The sequence below is a fragment of the Corythoichthys intestinalis genome, chromosome 13 (assembly GCF_030265065.1).
Source record: "Corythoichthys intestinalis isolate RoL2023-P3 chromosome 13, ASM3026506v1, whole genome shotgun sequence".
NCBI lineage: Eukaryota > Metazoa > Chordata > Actinopteri > Syngnathiformes > Syngnathidae > Corythoichthys > Corythoichthys intestinalis.
Window position 1 is genome coordinate 5,392,006 of NC_080407.1, and position 21,810 is coordinate 5,413,815.

The 21,810-nt window shown below is 38.4% G+C and overlaps 1 protein-coding gene across 3 annotated transcripts in view; it reads right to left on the reverse strand.

Moving 5' to 3' along the window:
- Positions 1 to 547: 547 nt before the first annotated feature.
- Positions 548 to 21,810, reverse strand: part of slc38a4 (solute carrier family 38 member 4) — a 46,169-nt gene continuing 24,906 nt past the window's right edge. For all 3 annotated transcript variants that reach the window (XM_057854397.1, XM_057854396.1, XM_057854398.1), the window contains exons 11-16: positions 20,369 to 20,448; positions 20,180 to 20,280; positions 18,014 to 18,138; positions 8,654 to 8,798; positions 4,732 to 4,829; positions 548 to 4,617 (exon numbers count right to left, since the gene is read on the reverse strand). In XM_057854397.1, the coding sequence (XP_057710380.1) occupies positions 4,513 to 4,617; positions 4,732 to 4,829; positions 8,654 to 8,798; positions 18,014 to 18,138; positions 20,180 to 20,280; positions 20,369 to 20,448 (654 nt within the window). In that variant the 3' untranslated portion in view covers positions 548 to 4,512. The remainder of the gene's footprint in view (positions 4,618 to 4,731; positions 4,830 to 8,653; positions 8,799 to 18,013; positions 18,139 to 20,179; positions 20,281 to 20,368; positions 20,449 to 21,810) is intronic.

Below are 21,810 nucleotides of genomic sequence, written 5' to 3' on the forward strand. Positions count from 1 at the left end.
ATTGTTATAATAAACAAATACAGTACTTATATACCATATGTTGAATGTATATATCCGTCTTGTGTCATATCTTTCCAGTCCAACAATAATTTACAGAAAAATATGGTATATTTTATAGATGGTTTGAATTGCGATTAATTACGATTAATTAATTTTTAAGCTGTAATTAACTCGATTAAAAATTCAAATCGTTTGACAGCTCTAATATATATTTAAAAAAAGAGGCTCTATGTACAACAAAAGAACAATTGGCTAACTAGATAGCAAAAGTCCGCTAGCTTAAATGCTATAAAATGCTAATGCTTTTTTACAATGCTCTTAGCAAATGGCTAAGACACATATTCCAACAAAAAAATGGCTAAATATACCTTTAAACTAAATTACGAATGCATTCAAAAAAAACATTAGCTCAAACAAAAACTTGGCTTATGTTGGTCTTAACAGGGAGCAGATGGATTCAGCCATGTGAAATGAGGTTGACTAAAGGGCTGTGAATCCACCCAAATGAATGAATGAATGAATGAAATGATACGCAGGAAAAATACCCTTTTCCACTTTTTTTTTTTATTCTTCATCATAATGAAACGGCACCATTGATACAAAAACATGCCCTTTGAATGGGTACAATTACAAATTTCATTATCTTCCACTAGGTGCATAATGCATCGTGTTCAGCGTTCGGCCGGTGCGAGATGGGAACTTTTTACAATTCCTGAGCTACTTTATCGGCACGGATGAAAAAAAAAAAAGAAAAACACAATCGTCACTATTCAGAAATATCCTTTTTCTTTCGAGTTAAATTGCACCCATCAAGTGGGCCATTTGTTTATGATGTGTTTTGAGTTTTAAAGGCCTGTGGAAAGCTTTCCAAGGTTCAAGTAATACCTCCCAAGTGTTGGCAGCAGTTGATGCACAGTGAGATCAGAGCATTGATTGTCCTGGCGGAACCTGGTAAAACCTTTTCCGCCTTAGTGTTGCTCACAGGTAGACTCATCTTGAACCAGTAAACTAGAGAACTGCGTGATGTTCAGTGAAAACCAATTCTAATCATTCAACGTCAAAACAAAGATGAACAATATTTCTACAAATATACAAGAATAGGAGGGAGGGACTACTGTCATACAGCATGAAAACAAGTCTAATTCATGTTATACATATTTATATATACTAAAACAAACATTGGATTGCAGAAGGTATTCTCCAAAAATGCACTTGCAGACTCGCAGTGTACAATAAAATAAAGATTATTTACAGAACATATACAACTGTCCAAAAAGACCTTGTGTTATCCCCAAAAAAGAAACATGCATATTAACACTATTTCACTTGAAATATCTATTTTCTTCACGTATTTAGATCCGCAAAGGATCTGTAAAGGTTGTCCACTTTGGCTGCATGTGACACAGAGAGAATTCAATGTCATTATTAACTCGTTCGTTGCCATCGACGACGATAGAAGTCCGATCCATTTAACTGGACATCTATTGCTTTGAATGGCAGTGAATAAGTTAAAGGCACCAGTAAATAAAAGCCAATTGACATCTGGAAAGGCACGAATTCAAAAGATGAACCAATTTCTATTTATATAGTTAAACATGCTGATTATTGTATTTTAAGAGCTATAAGTCACACTTTTTTCCCTCCATAGTTTGCGTGTTGTTTGGGCCATGGTTATCTGAACAACTATGAAGATGTCATGTTTGTTATTCTTGTACTCTTGTACTACTTTAATACGATAATGCATCATTGGAAAAATAGGAATCCCTGATTTTTACATTAATTCAATGCGACTTACAGTGCGCTCCATAATTATTGGCACCTTGTCTCATCTGACCAAAGCACACGGTCCCAGTTGAAGCTTGGGAGAGCGTGGGAGACCAAGTTTGAGCTTTTTGGCAACAAACACTCTAAGTGGGTCTGGCGTGGCACGAAAGATGCGCATGCTGAAAAGCACCTCATACCCACTGTGAAGTATGGGGGTGGGTCAGAGATGCTGTGGGGCTGTTTCGCTTCCAAAGGCCCTGGGAACCTTGTTAGGGTGCATGGCATCATGAATGCTTTGAAATACCAGGACATTTTAAATCAAAATCTGTTGCCCTCTGCCCGAAAGCTGAAGATGGGTCGTCACTGGGTCTTTCAGCAAGACAATGACCCTAAACATATGGCCAAATCTACACAGAAATGGTTCACCAGACACAAAATCAAGTTCCTCCCATGGCCGTCTCAGTCCCCAGACCTTGTTTTGTTGGCAAAAGGGAGTTGTACAAAGTATTAACACCAGGGGTGCTAATAATGGCGTACCGCACTATTTTTAGACCGTGACGTCGCATCGTAAAGTGGAAGTAAAGCCGAAGTGGGACGTTATAGACCCGCCCTCGCATAGACCCAACGTAATTAGTGCTACTTTTCTCCGGTAATCTTTCAAAAACGAACATGCCGATCACGCATTGCTTTTTGGGAACTTGTAGAAACGACTCTAGACATTACGACACATGAAGGATGTTTTCTTCATACGTTTCCGGAAACCAAAAACTCGGGAGGAAAAAATGTGAAGACCGAATCAACTTGCGCGGACTTTTAATACCAGCTCGGTGAATCCATTCACATTTCATATGCAGTAAACATTATGTTGGGTTGGCATGGTCTTGCAGAGGACAAAGAGGTAAGGCATTTTTATATTTTTAACTTATTTTTTTAGCGTAACGTTGTGCCGTACTGCTTCTGTCTGACAATGAATGACCTGAAAAGAATTACAATGGTATCTATATATATATATATATATATATACATATATATATATATACATATATAAACAACATTAGTGGGGGGAAGTGTTAATAAATTATAGGATTAAGATGTGTTATCATGAAAAAATTAAAAGTGTTCGTTGGCTGTCACTGAGTAGCATTTGCGATCGCAACACAAAGCTAACTAAATTACCCCCAAGAACGGTAAGAGACGTAGGACAACCAGAGGATATATAAGAAAGACAGGGCTGATGGTAAAGGATAGCTTGTTGTAACAGGAGAATGTCATTGTCAGTCGCTTCGATAAAAAAGCTAACGCTATGCTTAGGTTGGCTCGTTTTTTTTGTCTTTTTTAGCCTTCGACACTAAAGCCATCTCTTTAACTGAACATTTTTATGTTCTTCCACATCTTTGCCAGTGAACTTGGCACCAGGCACATCATTTTCGGAGAGAATTGGTAGATTTTGCTCTATAAACATCTCCGTCGTACACGATTTCCATTCATTTCCTATTAGGGACAAACGGTGGCTTGTCCTTACTTAGCAACAGTAGCTAATGTCATGAATATTAATGAGTGGAAGTGACGTGTTGCTTGTGGTACGCCATTGTGACACACATTATTTGATGTCAAATAATTTTTTTCTTTATGTTGGATTTTTTTTCCCACTGAATGAATGCACTTGTGTTGAAGGTTGGATTTTTCTCTTTTTTTCCATTAAGGTCCCATATTATTTGAATTAAAAAAAAATATATATTAGAAGCTAAAAAACACAACTTTTTCAGGGGTGCCAATAATTATGGAGTGCACTGTATGTTGTTTTCCTTCTTCATTTTGCTTTTTTTTTTTTTTGGGTAGTGCGACTTATACTCCCATAGTCCAAAAAATACGGCGAATTCACGAAGGCACCAGTACTTTTTAACTTTTGTAAGTCAATCAAATTAATTCCATGAATGTCACGGATTAAGCTTCGGATCACAATCAACGTGCTTGACCTTTCCCAACACTTCTGTTATAATTTGCGTATCAAAAGTATGACTCCTCCCAAATATGGCACTAATAAGAAATTTGACTAATTCCATGATTAGGCCATTGCGTACTGCATCTTAACAAATCATTTCATGTACAAAGTGTTAATAAAAAATACCATGCTTTGTTTTTAGTTGGCATCAAGTGCCTGAAGCAGATTCTCCGTATTATGTACAACATTCACCGATTCAGTAGACAATTATATACATATACTGTTCAAATCTGTGACTATAATACTAGAAGCATCTCCAATGTTTCGTGTAGTCAAAGATTCAGCTTCAGGCTCGGTTGATGGCGAAAGTTAAACCGGTCCACTAGCGTTATTGATAGTGTGCATGCAGATTTTGGCAAGCCTCTTTTCTCGATTGTTCACATTGAAGAGAGCAGCAAAAGACTCTGACTGTCCGCGAGTGTACATGTGTTAAGTCGTACGCCACAAAGTGATGCCGAGAAGTGCTCCGTGTTTTTCGGGAGGGCCGCAGACTCCGACCCCGAATGTCACATTCAAGTGCGCGGAATTCATTCGTACAGCCTCAGGAATACCGATGCGTTCGAGTGTCTGCTTGCCTCTCGGACTTTTTTTTTCACAACAAAAACCCGATAAAATACAGCAAAACCCATCTGAAAAGTCGGAAGAACATTTTGATATGTCCGGTTATTGTTGTAAATGTGTTAAAGAAGGGACTGAGGCGTCTCCCCAGATGTTGCTCAGGGGAGGTCGGAGGTCGGGTGCTGCATTTAGTGCCCCCCACTGGAACCAGGTGGATTGTGGATCCAGTCGAGGACTATGAGTGACAGGCTGCCAATCATGAAGACGATTCCCACGACTAGGAAGACGGCCGCCTGGGAAGCGAGACCAGAACAAGATAATATAAAATAAGCGAAGGCGCGCGGCGGGATTCTGGAGAAATAAGCCGATATGTTGAGAAAGTGCTGACGGTGCGTGTGCGGACTCACCCCGATCTTCTGAGGGGAACGGAGAGGTACCGACTTCACCAAGCGGAGGTAGAAGGCCGCGGGGAGGATAAAGATGAGCATAGTAGCTGCCGAGGAACCTGAGCAAAAAAAAAAAAATGCCCACGTTTTTACGTCCGTGCCAAAAAATGTAGATGACCTTAAAGCAGTGCTTCTCAATTATTTTCTGCTACGCCCCCCCCAGGAAGACGTAAACGTTTCGTGACCCCCCAACTCTCTGCCGCCACTGTAAATTTACCTTAGTATCATATCATTTATATATAAAATTCTTATTATTGTAAGTACACCTCTGCATAACATTGTGTTCTTATTAATATTAACTAGGGATGTCAAACGATTAAAAATTGTAATCGAGTTAATTACAGCTTAAAAATAATTAATCGTAATTAATCGCAATTAATTGCAATTCAAACCATCTATAAAAATTATTGTTGGAATGGAAAGATAAGACACAAGATGGCTATATACATTCAAAATACAGTACATAAGGACTACTTGTTTATTATAACAATAAATCGATCCATGGATAGAAAGACTTGTAGTTCTTAAAAGAAAAATGTTAGTACAATTTATAGAAATTTTATATTAAAACCCCTCTTAATGTTTTCGTTTTAATAAAATTTGTAAAATTTTCAATCAAAAAATAAACTAGTTGCCTGCCATTGTTGGTGTCAATAATGACTTACACAATGCTCATGGGTGCTGAAGCCAATAAAATCAGTCGCACCCAAGCGCCAGCAGAGGGCGGCAAAACTCCATTAAACACAACAATTGAGCGTTTCACTGTACTGTCATTTAAATCTGTCTGAGCGGGGCATCTGCGTTAATTGCGTCAAATATTTTAACGTGATTAATTTAAAAAATTAACGCCCGTTAACGCGATAATTTTGACAGCCCTACTTAGTATCATATCATTTGTATATAAAATTCTTATTATTATAAGTACACCTCTGTATAACATTGTTCTTATTAATATTAAAGAAAAAATTAAAATATATCAACTTACAATGAAGTGTAAAAAAAACCCCACATCCATTCTGTAAAAATATGCTCAGGATACATTTTTTGACTGTTTGATACTGAAAAATAAAATTGAATAAAATCCATAAATAATAATAAAGTCAAATTGATTAGCAACATTAACCCATGAGGACAATATGTCGACCAGTCCGAAAAAACAAAAATTAATAGAATAAACACGACTGTCATTGGACAGAGGGACAGTTTTTATTTTTGCTGCAGGCAGTATCAGCTCCTTTGCTATTGTCAAGTCAAACTCTGAGAAACATCAACAAAAAGCAGTGAGCGAGCAACCAGGGCTTGAACTGGAAAATCACCAGCATACAAGCAACATGGCAACGGTGCACAACTGGAACAGACTGGCCAATCAACCCATGAGGAATCCAAAGCTATAAAAGCAGAGAAGGAAGATGGCAGCCTGGTTTGGCTAGTGACACTTGCAGTCCTGTGCAGCTGGCGACGTTAGCAAAAAAGCTAACCAGAGAGGCAGCCGGTAAGCAGCAAAACTTGAAGTTGCAATGTGCCAGCGGCGGCCATTAGCACATGGCATGACTCACCAGTTGAAATGTTTGGACACATGTAGTTTTTGTTTAGGGGGTCATTTGGGTTTTGAGACTGGTTTAATATTGACATTTGATGTATTCTAGGTTTCACTGTTATTAATTGTGTTAATTGGGAAAATGTAATTGAATGAAATTGTCTTTTGGTATAAAAGTTTAATATTTAGAAGTGAGAGTTAAAGCATTGTGTAATTTAAAATAAAAGTTAATTGACTGTAATTTAAAATAAGAGGTAATTGACTGTTCTAAAATAGTTGTAGTTTGTGTTAGATATAAAATATAACATTTTATTGTTGAATTGTTAAAGTAAAATGCAACTATTGATGGTTTCTTTTGTATTGTTCTTTTGTATTGTTTAAGGTTTTTCACCTAATGGAAATGGTTTCCACAATGCTCAAATAAAAAAGAGAAAAGGAAAACTGTTCATTCATTTGAGTGAATCCCAGTCTGGTCTGGGCTTACGCCAAATCCGTTTTTCAAGTTGGGAGCTGTACGGAGACTTAAAGCAGAAACTTGACAGTGAATGGATGTGGGGTTATTTTGCAGTGAGCAACTTGGTATGCCACCTTATATGATGCTAATGGTGCTTGCTGGTTTACTGATGTAACACTGACAAATCCAAAAGCCAAATGCTATATACGCTTTGTCATATTTCCTCATCTTAGCTTTTCATATCTCCAGTGCTCTTTGCTTTGAGAGCGGCACCGCCACCCACTGAGTGGATGTGCAATTACACTTTATTCTAGTACTGCAAAAAAGTATGTTCCCCAAGGTCACATGTAGGGTTGTTCCGATCATGTTTTTTTGCTCCTGATCCGATCCCGATCGTTTTAGTTTGAGTATCTGCCGATCCCGATATTTCCCGATCTGATTGTTTTTTTTTTTTGCTCCCGATTCAATTCCAATTGTTCCCGATAATTTTTCCCGATCATATACATTTTGGCAATGCATTAAGAAAAAAAAGAATAAAACTTGGACGAATGTATACATTCAACATACAGTACATAAGTACTGTATTTATTTATTATGACAATAAATCCTCAAGATGGCATTTACATTATTAACATTCTTTCTGTGAGAGGGATCCACGGATAGAAAGACTTAAAATTCTTAAAGGATAAATGTGACTTTGTATATTGTGACTAAATATGGCCATCTAGTGTATTTGTTGAGCTTTCAGTAAATTATACTGTAGCCATGCCCAAATGCATGATGGGAAGTGCAACCATGACTGTGCGTAGTGCTACCAATTGATATATCTTCTCTGCGTTGGGAAATAACATAGGGTGTTAAAAAAAAGATCAATTACTACCTTGCTTCCCCATATTGCTTCCCACGATAATTCTAATCATAGGGAGAGGGATTGTTAGGCTTTAGCCAACTTCAAAAAGGCTCCAAAGGCTGCCAAAATTCACTCTACTCATCTTACGCTGCCTTTTAGCTCTCTATATAGGTAAAATGGCGCCATTACAAATTAGCGCGACAATGCGTGAGTGGGTCGTGCAGTGCATGCATTAATTGCGTAAAATATTTTATCATGATACATTTTTTAAAAAATTAATTACCGCCGTTACCGGGATAAATTCGATCACCCTACCTTAAGCCTACACTAAAGAATCTGGATGAGTGTAACATATTATGTCTGTAACGTTAAATACAATTAGAAAACGATTTAATTAAAAAAAAAAAATATATATATATATTTTAAAAAAGGCATGTCCGATATTTTTTTGCCGATTCCGATACATGGAAAATTACGTGATCGGACCCGATCGATCAGCATCGATCGGGACATCTCTAGTCACATGTGCCGCCCCCAGCTTCGCTCTGTGCTCCCGTCGGGCAGCCCGCCCCACTATTTGAGAAATATTGCCTTAGAGTAAATGTTTTATTGGCTACCAATGCAATTTTAATGAAGTCATGCCATGTGACTTAAAAGTTTAAAAGAGGTTATGCATTTAATACCCATGACTGGCAGAAGTGCCATTCCATTGCACAACGTACTTCGCAAATACAACCTTTTAATATTGCAAACAAATAAGGAGTTCAAATGAAAAAGCCGCCAAGTATCATTTGGCCTAATTGAGTCACGCCTACACATCACGGCACATTTTGTAAAATAAAAATGCGTGTCAACTTTTCAAATGTTAAAAAGTTAACATTTTTGCGTCAAGAATCCTTAAACCGATCAGTCTCACGCGACCGCCCAGCTGACGGGTTAAGCTTATACACTTTTTCTTTGCTGAACTAAAACGACCCTTGACCCCAAACTGCTGATCAGACCTCCACATTCACACGGTCTCACGCGGGATTTTCAAACTCACCGATGAAGCCGAAGATGTCTCGGATAGTCGGGACGAAGATGACTAGCATGTTGTTGAAGATCAAGATGCAGGCGGCGATTAGCATGTGGCGAGGCCAGCTGAACCCTCGGCCGCTGAATAGCAGAGTTGTGATGGACGAACGGATCTGGACCAAAAAAAAAAAAACTGAGTTCACAAAACGAGTTGATTCCTAACAAATGTCATTGACTTCATAAGATATTGACGTGACACATTCGCCATTCAGTGCGTCACGCCTTCCCGAAGAGGGGACGTCCCACACTCCACTTCCTTTATTAGCAGTCGATCACATGCAGCTATCGAACGCCGGATTTAGGTTGAAAAAGTACGAAAGCTGTACTGCATACAAACAGGAAGGATTGTCTCAGGAGTGATTTGTTCGAGGATTCAAGGTAATTATTATATTTTTCATATCATGCATGCATTTTGAAACGTTTTGAAAAAAATCAATGGGGGAAATTAGCCGCTACTGCTTTGGCATTATACTTCACAATATTTATGTAAAATAACTGATAGCTGCCTGTTTTTTCTGTTTTTAACCAAGAATCGAGACTGTTTTATGTCCATACCTATAAAGAGTTAAGGGATTTAGGCATTTATTCACAAGAATTTTCAACGGAAAAAAAGCTCTTTGTTTACAAATGGCGGCCGCTAAGTTGCTTACGGACTAGCATCATAATTCGCATTAATAACGTGAAATGAATGCTAACTGCACGTTTTTTTTTTTTTTTTTTTGCTTTTAACCAAGAATCAAGACTGTTTTACATCCATATCTATAAAGAATACAGGGATATAAGCATTTATTCACAATAATTTTCAACGGAAAAATCTCTTTGTTTACAAATGGCGGCCGCTAATTTGCTTACGGACTAGCGTAATTGTTCGCAATATTTATGTAAAATAAATGCTAAATGCATATATATATTTTTTGCTATTAACCAAGAATCAAGACTGTTTTATGTCCATATCTATAAAGATTTCAGGGATTTAAGCATTTATTCACTACAATTTTCAACGGAAAAAGCTTTTTGTTTACATATGGCGGCTGCTAATTTGCTTACGGACTAGCATCATATTTCGCAATATTTACGTAAAATAAATGCTAACTGCACGTTTTTTTTGCTTTTAACCAAGAATCGAGACTGTTTTACGTCCATATCGATAAAGAATTCAGGAATTTGAGCATTTATTCACAAAAATTTCCAACGGAAAAAGCTCTTTTTTTACAAATGGCGGCCACTAATTTGCTTACGGACTAGCGTAATAGTTCGCAATATTTACGTAAAATAAATGCTAAATGCATGGTTTTTTTTGTTAGTAACCAAGAATCGAGACTGTTTTACATCCATATCTATAAAGGGATTTGAGCATTTATTCACGGAAAAAGCTCTTTGTTTACATACAGCGGCCACTAATTTGCTTACTGACTACCATCATATTTTGCAATATTTACGTAAAATAAATTCTCACGGTATGTTTTTTTTTTTTTTTTTTTGCTTTTAACCAAGAATCGAGACTGTTTTATGTGCATATCTAATAATAATTGAGGGATTTAAGCATTTATTCACAAGAATTTTCAACGGAAAAAGCTTTTTGTTTACATATGGCGGCCGCTAATTTGCTTACGGACTAGCATCATAGTTCGCAATATTCAGGTAAAATAAATGCTAACTGCACTTTTTTTTTTGCTTTTAACCAAGAATCGAGACTGTTTTACGTCCATATCTATAAAGAATTCAGGGATTTGAGCATTTATTCACAAGAATTTTCAACGGAAAATGTTTTTTTTTTAGAAATGGCGGCCGCTAATTTTCTTTCTGACTAGCATCATAGTTCGCAATATTTACGTAAAATAAATGCTAACTGCACTTTTTTTGTCTTTTAACCAAGAATCGATGGAAAAAGCTCTTTGTCTTTCAACTCTGTCAGCTTTGACGGAGATAGGCCCCCTATGAATCGGCCCCGTGTCCTGTCAATACATTATGAAGTCTATGACAAATGTTTAAGCGTATATTCTGTATTCTCTGTTCAGTACTAATATAGTACGATATTGGTAGTAGTACTAAAGCAAAATGAACTACTATAAGGCAGAACCGGCGCAATGTGAATTGCAGCAAAATTAAGTCGTACTGTTCAAAAGATTACACTCACTCATCTGAATCGCTTGTTTTTATGCCAAACATGTGGAATTCTTTTACATTCGTCTGCGAAAAGTGGTAGTCACGGTTTGTGAAGAACAAAGCACCTGTTGTTTAGACTTTGCATTTATCACAATTTGGTTTGACTAGAACTAGAAATGCAAGCAGGCTTTAGTCGTTTTGCATTATCTGTCGCCAACAACAATCCTCTGCCTCATTCCCACACTTGGCATTGACTCTAGTATGCCAAATGTTGTGTGTACATCAGTACGAAGAGAAAAGAAAGCATTTTGAGAGAAAAAGCAAGCCCACAGATCCCAGTGCTGCTCCAGGCCCTAGTAGGGGAAAGGTCGCTACAATCAGGTATAACCGAGAGAGTTTAAAAAAGAGGGTGTCTGTTCAAAAAGGTAAAGGGGATTATCTGGCACCATGCAAGGCGAGCATGAGGTTGCATCAGCCACAAGTTAAGAGGAAGGCAACCCACACAGGAAAGGGGGAGGTGTGTCACTCATTGTTGACAGTTGATTTTTTTTATTTTCACAACTGGCCTAACTTCCGTATTCTTTAATGTTTTACTTCTCAGCCGAGCTGGCCGCAATACAACATCTCTTTTTAATTTGGTCGATGTTGACAAGTTTTACTCCTAAGCTTGAACAAAAAAAAAAAAAAAAGAAGAAAAACCTAGAATTTCCTCCCTCGTCCAAACCTGGTGACCTTCATTGAGATGGGAATTGCTGGGCCTGCAGCCAAATCCGCTGCCAAAAAGTAGTCACCGCGACGATAATTTAACCGCATCCCCTTAAATCTCGACAACCTCGCACCCCCCTTTCCGTCTCTCCCGCCAGCTGTTACATAATTAAGCTCGGAAACCTCGAACCGGGACGGGGCATTTCTCTCAAGGGCTCCAAAGTATTCGGCACCCAACTGTCGCTCGGCGCGAAGCCTTTGGAGTACGGCGTGTGATATTTGCACACTTTTGACTTCTGCTATTTACCTGTCAGACACCCCGCCCTCTCACACGGGGAGAATGTGGAGGAACTTGTCAGAAATCCAGAATGGACCAGTCACAACTTGGCTCAGCAAGTGTGGAGAGAGTCTTTTATATTTACAGACTTCATAGTGACTGCGCTGACTAGTAGTGCAGCTCCAAACAATTATTTTAAGTCAAAGAATGACTGAATATTTCTGCGATGAGTCATTATTTCCTGTTATAGCCATAAATGTACATTGAGATCACAAATATAGTACATAACAATTGTATTTTTAATTATAGAAATATTAGGGTTGTTCCGATCATGTTTTTTTGCTCCCGATTCAATTCCAATCATTCCCGGTAATTTTTCCCGAACATATACATTTTGGCAATGCATTAAGAAAAAAATGAATAAAACTCGGACGAATATATACATTCAACATACAGTACATAAGTACTGTATTTGTTTATTATGACAATAAATCCTCAAGATGGCATTTACATGATTAACATTCTTTCTGTGAGAGGGATCCACGGATAGAAAGACTTGTAATTCTTAAAGGATAAATGTGACTTTGTATATTGTGACTAAATATTGCCATCTAGTGTATTTGTTGCGCTTTCAGTAAATGATACTGTAGCCATCCCCAAATGCATGATGGGAAGTGGAACCATGACTGTGTGTAGTGCTACCAATTGATATATCTTCTCTGCGTTGGGAAATAACATAAGGTGTTAAGAAAAAGATCAATTGCTAGCTTGCTCCCCCACATTGCTTCCCATGATATTACTAATTGTAGAGAGAGGGATTGTGAGGCTTTAGCCAATTAAAAAAAAGGCTCCAAAGGCTGCCAAAATTCACTCTACTACTATTATATGCTGCCTTTTATTTCTCTATATAGGTAAAGCGGCGCCGTTACAGATTGAGCGCGACAAAGCGTGAGTGGGTCGTGCAGCGCATGCATTAATTGCGTTAAATATTTTAACGTGATACATTAAAAAAAAAAAAAAAAACTAATTACCGCTGTTATCGGGATAAATTTGATAAATCGGGATAAATTTGATAACCCTACCTTAAGCCTAAACTAAAGACTGGATGAGTGTAACATATTATGTCTGTAAAGTTAAATACAATTAGAAAACGATTAAATTAAAAAATATACAGTATATATATTAAAAAAAGGCATGGCCGATATTTTTTTTGCCGATTCCGATACTTTGAAAATGACATGATCGGACCCGATCGATCGGCACCTCGATCAATCGGGACATCTCTAATAAATATCATTGTTTTCTAAAGCATAAGCAGACTTTTAAAATTATTATTATTACTACTTGCATCAATGTAAATACGTAATGTTCAAAATGCACAGGTGTCCACAAAATCCCCTGTCATGTAGTGAAGCATGACAACTCAACTGCCTTTTCACTTCATCATTTTCAGCCAAAACAAAACCTCGAGCAGCTGCTAAACTTAACTCCTTGCTTGCCATTGACCGCAATAGACATCCAATCCATTTTATCGATCGGATTTTCTATCGCCCTCAGCGGCAGTGAATGAAGTTAAGAGCCTGAGAACTGGGACATGTCTGCCTCCACGTAAAGCCCCTTTCTTATTCACTGAATCCCGCAAAGCCCTGTGTGATCTAACCTCAGTTTTGTGTCGACGCTCACGTGACCGCACATACTCGTCTAAACAGACGCACGCACGCATTCTTCGCGCGTATACGACTTCTCCGCGGGGGCCGAAGACAGACGGCCCCAGACAAAGCTAATGTTAATCTCTCGCTGAAGGTCGCCGAGAAATAAAGGTCAGGGAGGATTCAAGGCCAGATTCTCAAATGTCAGGTGGAAACTTGGCAGAGCGTCTCACCTGGAAGCAAGGTTGTCACTTGTCATTCATCAATATTAATTTGGATGGGAGACTGTATGCGGGTAAACTAGCCTGTGAACACAACACACTGTATTTTGTCAATACTCTGTTGTAGCAGTTAATTGCAATAGCTGACTAATGCAAGGCAAGTTTTCACTCCCTCCAAAAACACAACGTATTTTTCGGACTATACGTCGCACCTGAGTAAAAGTCGCACCAGCCAAAAAATGTGCAATGAAAAGGAAAAAACGATCCGATCCCGATTGTTTTAGTTTGAGTATCTGCCGATCCCGATATTTCCCGATCCGATTGCTTTTTTTTTTGCTCCCGATTCAATTCCAATCATTCCCGATAATTTTTCCTGATCATATACACTTTGGCAATGCATTAAGAAAAAAATGAATAAAACTCGGACGAATATATACATTCAACATACAGTACATAAGTACTGTATTTGTTTATTATGACAATAAATCCTCAAGATGGCATTTACATTATTAACATTCTTTCTGTGAGAGGGATCCACGGATAGAAAGACTTGTAATTCTTAAAGGATAAATGTGACTTTGTATGTTGTGACTAAATATTGCCATCTAGTGTATTTGTTGAGCTTTCAGTAAATGATACTGCAGCCATTTAACTTCTGCCCAAATGCATGATGGGAAGTGCAACCATGACTGTGCGAAGGGGCACCAATTGATATATCTTCTCTGCGTTGGGAAAGAACATAGGGTGTTAAGAAAATGATCAACTACTACCTTTCTTCCCCACATTGCCTCCCACGTTATTTTTAATTGCTGACAGAGGTATTGTAAGGCTTTAGCCACCTAAAAATTGGCTCCAAAGGCTGTCAAATTTCTCCCTACTCATTATACGCTGCCTTTTAGCGTTATCTATAGGTAAAACGGCAACTTTATAGATTGAACGCGACAATGCGTGAGTGGGTCGTGCAGCGCATTCGCTAATTATTTAACGTGATTAATTAAAAAAAAGGAATTACCGCCGTTAACGCAATAAATTTGATAGCCCTACTTTAAGCCAAAACTACTCTGGATGGTTGTAAGACATTTTGTCTGTAACGTTAAATACAATTAAAAAACGATTTAAATAAAAACATTTTTTTTTCCCGTTTCCGATACTTTCGATCGGGACATCTTTAATTTTTATTTAACGTCCATACATTGTTTTAGTATAAATAAATGAATATATATTTATTTTTTAAAAAGTTAGCGAGATAGCAGTCGGCCCGACCCGACCGTAAATAATCACACATAAGTCGGTCCAGAGTATAAGAAGCACCCTCTTATTACTGGTGCGTAGCAACTAGGACAGGTAGTTCTTATTTTGATCCGGTTTTGTTCTGATGTGTTAGCAAATTAGCGTGTAATTCCCAAAGCGCCAAGCATTTTGCTCTTCACCTAATTTCATTATTAGATTCCACACAATGTTTTTAGACGCATCTAAATAAGGCACTCAAAATATTCGAAACGGCTACTGTATGGGTGTGATCCGTTGTTCTGTAGCGCCCCCGATTCGCTCCGAAAGCGGCGGTCAAGGTGAGGGTTTTTCCACTGCCCGCTCTGATTCAGTAAACTTCCATTGCGGAGAGACGGGTGGGGTTGGGAGGGCTTGTGCTCCCTCCTTCGGACACATTATCTCCAGTTGAATCCCCAGTGTCATACAAGGAGAGCGTGTCAGTGTGGGAATGTGCTTTTGTGTTAATTTGCGCGTGAAGGTAATCAATCACATGGTTAAAATGTAAATACAGGCTTAATCTATGACTCATTCATCAGGATGTAAAACTGTGGTGATGTGTTTCCATAACAAAGCCTACCCTACTGCATCATGCGCCTCTGACTCAATGACAACAAGGCTGCTGCTGCCACATAGTGGCTGTATGTTGTCTCTACATCCCTACAAGCACAAGTTGCCGTGAGACCAAAGCTAAAAAAAAAAAAAAAAAAGACCCTGACACTTCCTCTCGGTCATCAGCCAAATTTGTCCTCCTTGTGTCAGATTAAGGCCATGCTAAATTTAGCTCCGGACCATATTTGGGAAAGAACTATGTGAATGAATGTAACAGGGGTCTTCTAGTGGTATCACAATCACAGGCTTATTAGTTACTCAACATGTAATCAGATACTGTACCCAGGAATGAGTGCTGATAGTATGAATGTAGGCAACTGCGCTCCCTGTCTGTGTGTTTATATTTATGTGTATATATGTGTATATTAGGGCTGTCCCAAACGACTAATTTCCTCCCGATTAGTCAGCCGACTATTGTTACGATTAGTCGACTAATCTAATAATAAAAAAAAAAAAAAAATTAAAAAAAAAAAATTAATAACGAATTTTTTAAAAAACATATTAATTCACAAAAAAACACTTTGGAACATATAACTTATTTATTAACGTATAAATAAATAAATAATATCAATAACAAATCACAAACAATGAGGTCAAATGCTGCTGGTATTAACAAGTGCAAAAAAAAAAAAAAATGTAAACGGAAACACTGTGACTTCACCTTTTTAACAGGAGTCAAAACAATTCTTACTCTTTTTGTGGTATGTCTATATTGTTCTAAATGTTAAAATGAATTGCAATGGGCCTCATGTCCCGGACAATCATTTTCAGAATACTTTGTGTGAGTTCAGATGCTCTTTCTGGTGTGCATTCCACATTTTTTGGGGAGGGAACTGTTATACTTTTGTTTGTTTTAACCTGATAACAGATAAAGCAGAGGGCACACTGAAATATCACCAAAATTATTTTGAATGAAAGCCACACAGTCATAATAGCAAAAATTAAATATATAGTATTAATTTTATGGTATACTACTATATGTATATACACAATAATACTTTATAATATTAAGTAACTAACATTAGTGCAGTCATGGATTATAGTAAGAAGGTGCTGTGTTTCCATATATATTTTTTAGGACTGTCAAACGATTAAAATTTTTAATCGAGTTAATTACAGCTTAAAAATTAATTATAATTAATCGCAATTCAAACTAACCGTAAAATATGCCATATTTTTCTGTAAATTATTGTTGGAATGGAAAGATAAGACACAAGGTGGATATATACATTTAACATTACGTACATTAGTACTGTATTTGTTTATTATAACAATAAATCAACAAGATGGCATTAACATTATTAACATTCTGTTAAAGCGATCCATGGATAAAAGACTTTTAGTTCTTAAAAGATAAATGTTAGTACATGTTATAAAAATTTTATATTAAAACCCCTCTTAGTGTTTTCGTTTTAATAAAATTAGTAAAATTTTCAATGAAAAAATAAACTAGTAGCCCGCCCTTGTTGATGTCAATAATTACACAATGCTCATGGGTGCTTAAGCCCATAAAATTAGTCGCACCCAAGTGCCAGCAGAGGGTGACACAACTCCAAAAAACTCAAGCACTCAGTGCACTGTGCTGTCTTTTTAATCTGTTTGAGCGGGGCATGTGCGTTAATTGCGTCAAATATTTTAACGTGATTAATTTTAAAAAATTAATTACCGCCCGTTAACGCGATAATTTTGACAGCCCTAATATTTTTATGATATTATGTATACACCGTACAAGATATATATATGGATTTTTTTTCCCCATGTGGGAGCTTCCATGATCCTAATACAATCTGCATGCTGTGCACAGAGATGTCGAGATCTACAGCTTTCGGGAGCAGCAGCAGAGTAGATTAAAAACATAAAGTACGTGGGGGGAAAAACTTAATGATGCATGTTGATACGACGCACATAAAGGCAACTTCAATTTAAAAAATCGTTAAAAAGTTGTATGGATTTACAATCCGCTAGCTTGTTGTTTCTTGTTGTCTTCGAAAATTACACCTGGGTGACGGCGCTTCAAGTGTTCGTTCATAGCCGACGTGCTACCGTGGTATGTGAGCGCAGTTTACCAAAGAGTACACACAGTGGCACCCTCCGTATTTTCCTTGAAATAATTCCAGGCTCTGGCCATGATGGTCCGCTTTTTTGGCTTTATGCCGCTTTCACCGCTTGCATCGCGAGCGCCCGCCATTCTAAACTTTATCCGCACGTAATTTTTTTTTAACCCGTCATTACCCGTCGACGGTATGTTTTGCCCGTCGACGAATTAACGTCATCGATGACATCGACAACGTCGACTAGTCGTGACAGCTCTAGTGTATACTGTATATGTGTGATGTGTATATATATTTATGTGAAACTAAAAAAAATTTGCGTCATAAATCATCAAAGGTGTCCTGATTTTAACCCACTCAAAAAAAACACCCTTAGCAGTAAATCTTTATAGTTTTTATAATACTACTGCTTCTTTTCTGCTAAACACATGCAATACTTACCGGAAAAAGCACAATAGGAACAGTCAACGTGACGGCTGTGAGCACAGCCAAGCGCACCAAGAGTAGCAGGGTGTCAAACTTGTAAACCTTGGTGAAGGTGTGAAGCAGCTCAGCCTCCACGTTTTCTGTTTAGCAACGGAAACAGCCACTCGTGAACATAGAGGACATTCTGCATATTAACAAAGTACCGCTACTTTTGTCCAGACATGACATCAGATCTTAGCACGGGTGCACGCACATACAGTGGGGCAAATAAGTATTTAGTCAACCACTAATTGTGCAAGTTCTCACACTTGAAAATATTAAAGAGGCCTGTAACTGTCAACCTGGGTAAACCTCAACCATGAGAGACAGAATGTGGAAAAAAAACCCAGAAAATCACATTGTTTGATTTTTAAAGAATTTATTTCTAAATCATGGTGGAAAATAAGTATTTGGTCGATAACAAAAGTTCATCTCAATACTTTGTTATGTACCCTTTGTTGGCAATAACGGAGGCCAAACGTTTTCTGTAACTCTTTACAAGCTTTTCACACACTGTTGCTGGTATTTTGGCCCATTCCTCCCTGCAGATCTCCTCTAGAGCAGTGATATTTTGGGGCTGTCGTTGGGCAACACAGACTTTCAACTCTCTCCACAGATTTTCAATGGGGTTGAGATCTGGAGACTGGCTAGGCCACTCCAGGACCTTGAAATGCTTCTTACGAAGCCACTCCTTTGTTGCCTTGGCTCTGTGTTTGGGATCATTGTCATGCTGAAAGACCCAGCTACATCTCATCTTCAATGCCCTTGCTGATGGAAGGAGATTTTCACTCTCTCGATACATGGCCCCATTCATTCTTTCCTTTACACAGATCAGTCGTCCTGGTCCCTTTGCAGAAAAACAGCCCCAAAGCATGATGTTTCCACACCCGTGCTTCACAGGGGGTATGGTGTTCTTCGGATGGAATTCAGTATTCTTCTCCAAACACGATAACCTGTGTTTCTACCAAAAAGTTCTATTTTGGTTTCATCTGACCACAACACATTCTCCCAGTCCACTTCTGGATCGTCCAAATGCTCTCTAGTGAACCGCAGACGGGCGTGGACGTGTACTTTCTTCAGCAGGGGGACACGTCTGGCAGTGTAGGATTTGAGTCCCTGGCGGCGCATTATGTTACTGACAGTAGCCTTTGTTACTGTGGTCCCAGCTCTCTGTAGGTCATCCACTAGGTCCCCCCATGTGGTTCTGAGATTTTTGCTCATGGTTCTTATCATTTTGACGCCACGGGGTGAGATCTTGCATGGAGCCCCAGATTGAAGGAAATTATCAGTGGTCTTGTATGTCTTCCATTTTCTAATAATTGCTCCCACCGTTGATTTCTTTACACCAAGCGTTTTATCTATTCCAGATTCAGTCTTCCCAGCCTGGTGCAGGTCTACAATTTTGTCTCTGGTGTCCTTCGACAGCTCTTTGGTCTTGGCCATAGTGGAGTTTGGTGTGTGACTGACTGAGGTTGTGGAGAGGTGTGTTTTATACCGATAATGAGTTAAAACAGGTGCCATTAATACGAGTGGAGCCTCTTTAGACCTCGTTAGAAGAAGTTAGACCTCTTTGACAGCCAGAAATCTTGCTTGTTTGGAGGTGACCAAATACTTATTTTCCACTCTAATTTGGAAATAAATTCTTTAAAAATCAAACAATGTGATTTTTTTTTTTTTTTTTTTTTTCCCACATTCTGTCTCTCATGGTTGAGGTTTACCCATGTTGACAATTACAGGCCTCTCATCTATTCAAGTAGGAGAGCTTGCACAATTGGTGGTTGACTAAATACTTTTTTGCACTGTACACGTGCATGCGTGAACTGAAAATAAGCCATCGTTTGCTCGCCAACTGTGCCAGGTTGGTATTATTAGATGACATTAAGGACGTGTCACTGGCGCTGCTGATATCTTTATCTGAGCTTTCGGTTGTTTAACTTGGACAATGTTAATGCGAGATGTAATGTTTGGATGTACTTTGAATGTTAAGGCTGCTTCCTGCCAGTTAAAAGGATTCTTTGCAAAATGCCAAGCACATTGACTAAAGTACGTGAGTGATTATGAAGCTATCTGTGTCATGTCCGAACAAAAGAAATTGATAATGATTGATCATCTTTAGAATTGCGATACCAAATAATTATTTACCGTAAAAAGTGAGGTAGCCAAATAGTGCCGACATCATATACATAACGAGCATCGCCAAGATAGACAGGTTGGAGACGTTTTGCATCTTCTTTCTGCTGCGACTGCAAAAATAGCATATTGCGTTTGATAATGAATCCCCCAAAAGTGTATAGATTGTCACATTTGCATAAACAAATGAAGTCCACTCACTCTTTTAGCTCACTGTAGATGGGCAGCACCTCAGGGTGGCACACAAAGGCAAAGGCCAGGATGGGGACAGTGTAGGCAGTCTGGAAAAGGAGTCGTTTTATAAACGCAAGGCTTTGGCGCCGTCACAGAAATTGCGCCAAAATACCAACGAACAGTGGTATGAAAAAGTACCTGAACCTTTTGGAATTCGTCACATTTCTGCGTAAAATCACCATCAAATGTGATCTGACCTTTGTCAAAATCACAGATGAAAATACAGTGTCTGCTTTAACTAAAACCACCCAAACATTTATAGGTTTTCATATTTTAATGAGGATAAAATAAGTGAACCCTCTGCCTAAGGAGACATAAAGAGCAATTGAAACCAATTTTTACAAAACTTTTTAAGTCAGGTGTGTGCCCAATCACTGATGAGTGGTTTAAAGCTGCCCTGCCCACTATAAAACACACACCTGTTAAGAAATGTCTTAATGAGAAGCATTGTCTGATGTGCATCATGGCTTGGTGAAAAGAGCTGTCTAATGACCTGTGATCAAGGATTGTTGATTTGTATAAAGCTGGGAAAGAATACAAAACCATCTCTAAAAGTCTGGATGCTCATCAATCGACAGTCAGAAATTGTTGCTTGTTGCTTCTCTCCCAAAGAGTGGCCATCCACTAAAGATGACGCCAAGAATTCAGCGCAGAATACTCAGAGAGGTAAAAAAAGAACCCTAGAGTGTCTGCTAAAGACTTGCAGAAATCACTGGCACAGTCCAATATCTCTGTGCACACATCAACTATATATAAAACTATGGTCAAGAATGTTCACTCCACGGAGGAAGCCACTGCTGTGTAAAAAAAACATTGTTGCTAGTTTAATGTTCACAAAAAGGCACTTGGACATTCCACAGACGTTTTGGCAAAATATTTTGTGGACTGATGAAACCAGAGTTGAATTGTTTGGGAGTAACACACAAAGTCATGTGTGGAGGAAAAATGGAAAAGCTTACCAACATCAACACCTCATCCCCACCATGAAGCATGGTGGAGGGAGCATCATGATTTGGGGCTGTTTTGCTGCCTCAAGGCCTGGACAACTTGCAATCATTAATGGAAGAATGAATTCAAAAGTTTATCTGGATGTTTTGCAGGAAAACCTGAGACCGCCTATCAGACAGTTGAAGCTAAAAAGATGATGGATGATGCAACAAGACGATGATCCAAAACACAGAAGTAAATCATCTTCAGAATGGTTTCAGAAGAAGAAAATACACGTTCTGGAGTGGCTGAGTCCAAGTCCAGACTTGAACCCCACTGAGATGCTGTGGCATGACCTGAAGACAGTGATTCATGCCAGACATCCCAGGAATTTGACTGAACTACAGCAGTTTTGTAGAGAATAATGGGTCGAGATTAGCCCTGACCGATGTGCCAGACTTATCTGCAGCGACAGGAAGCGT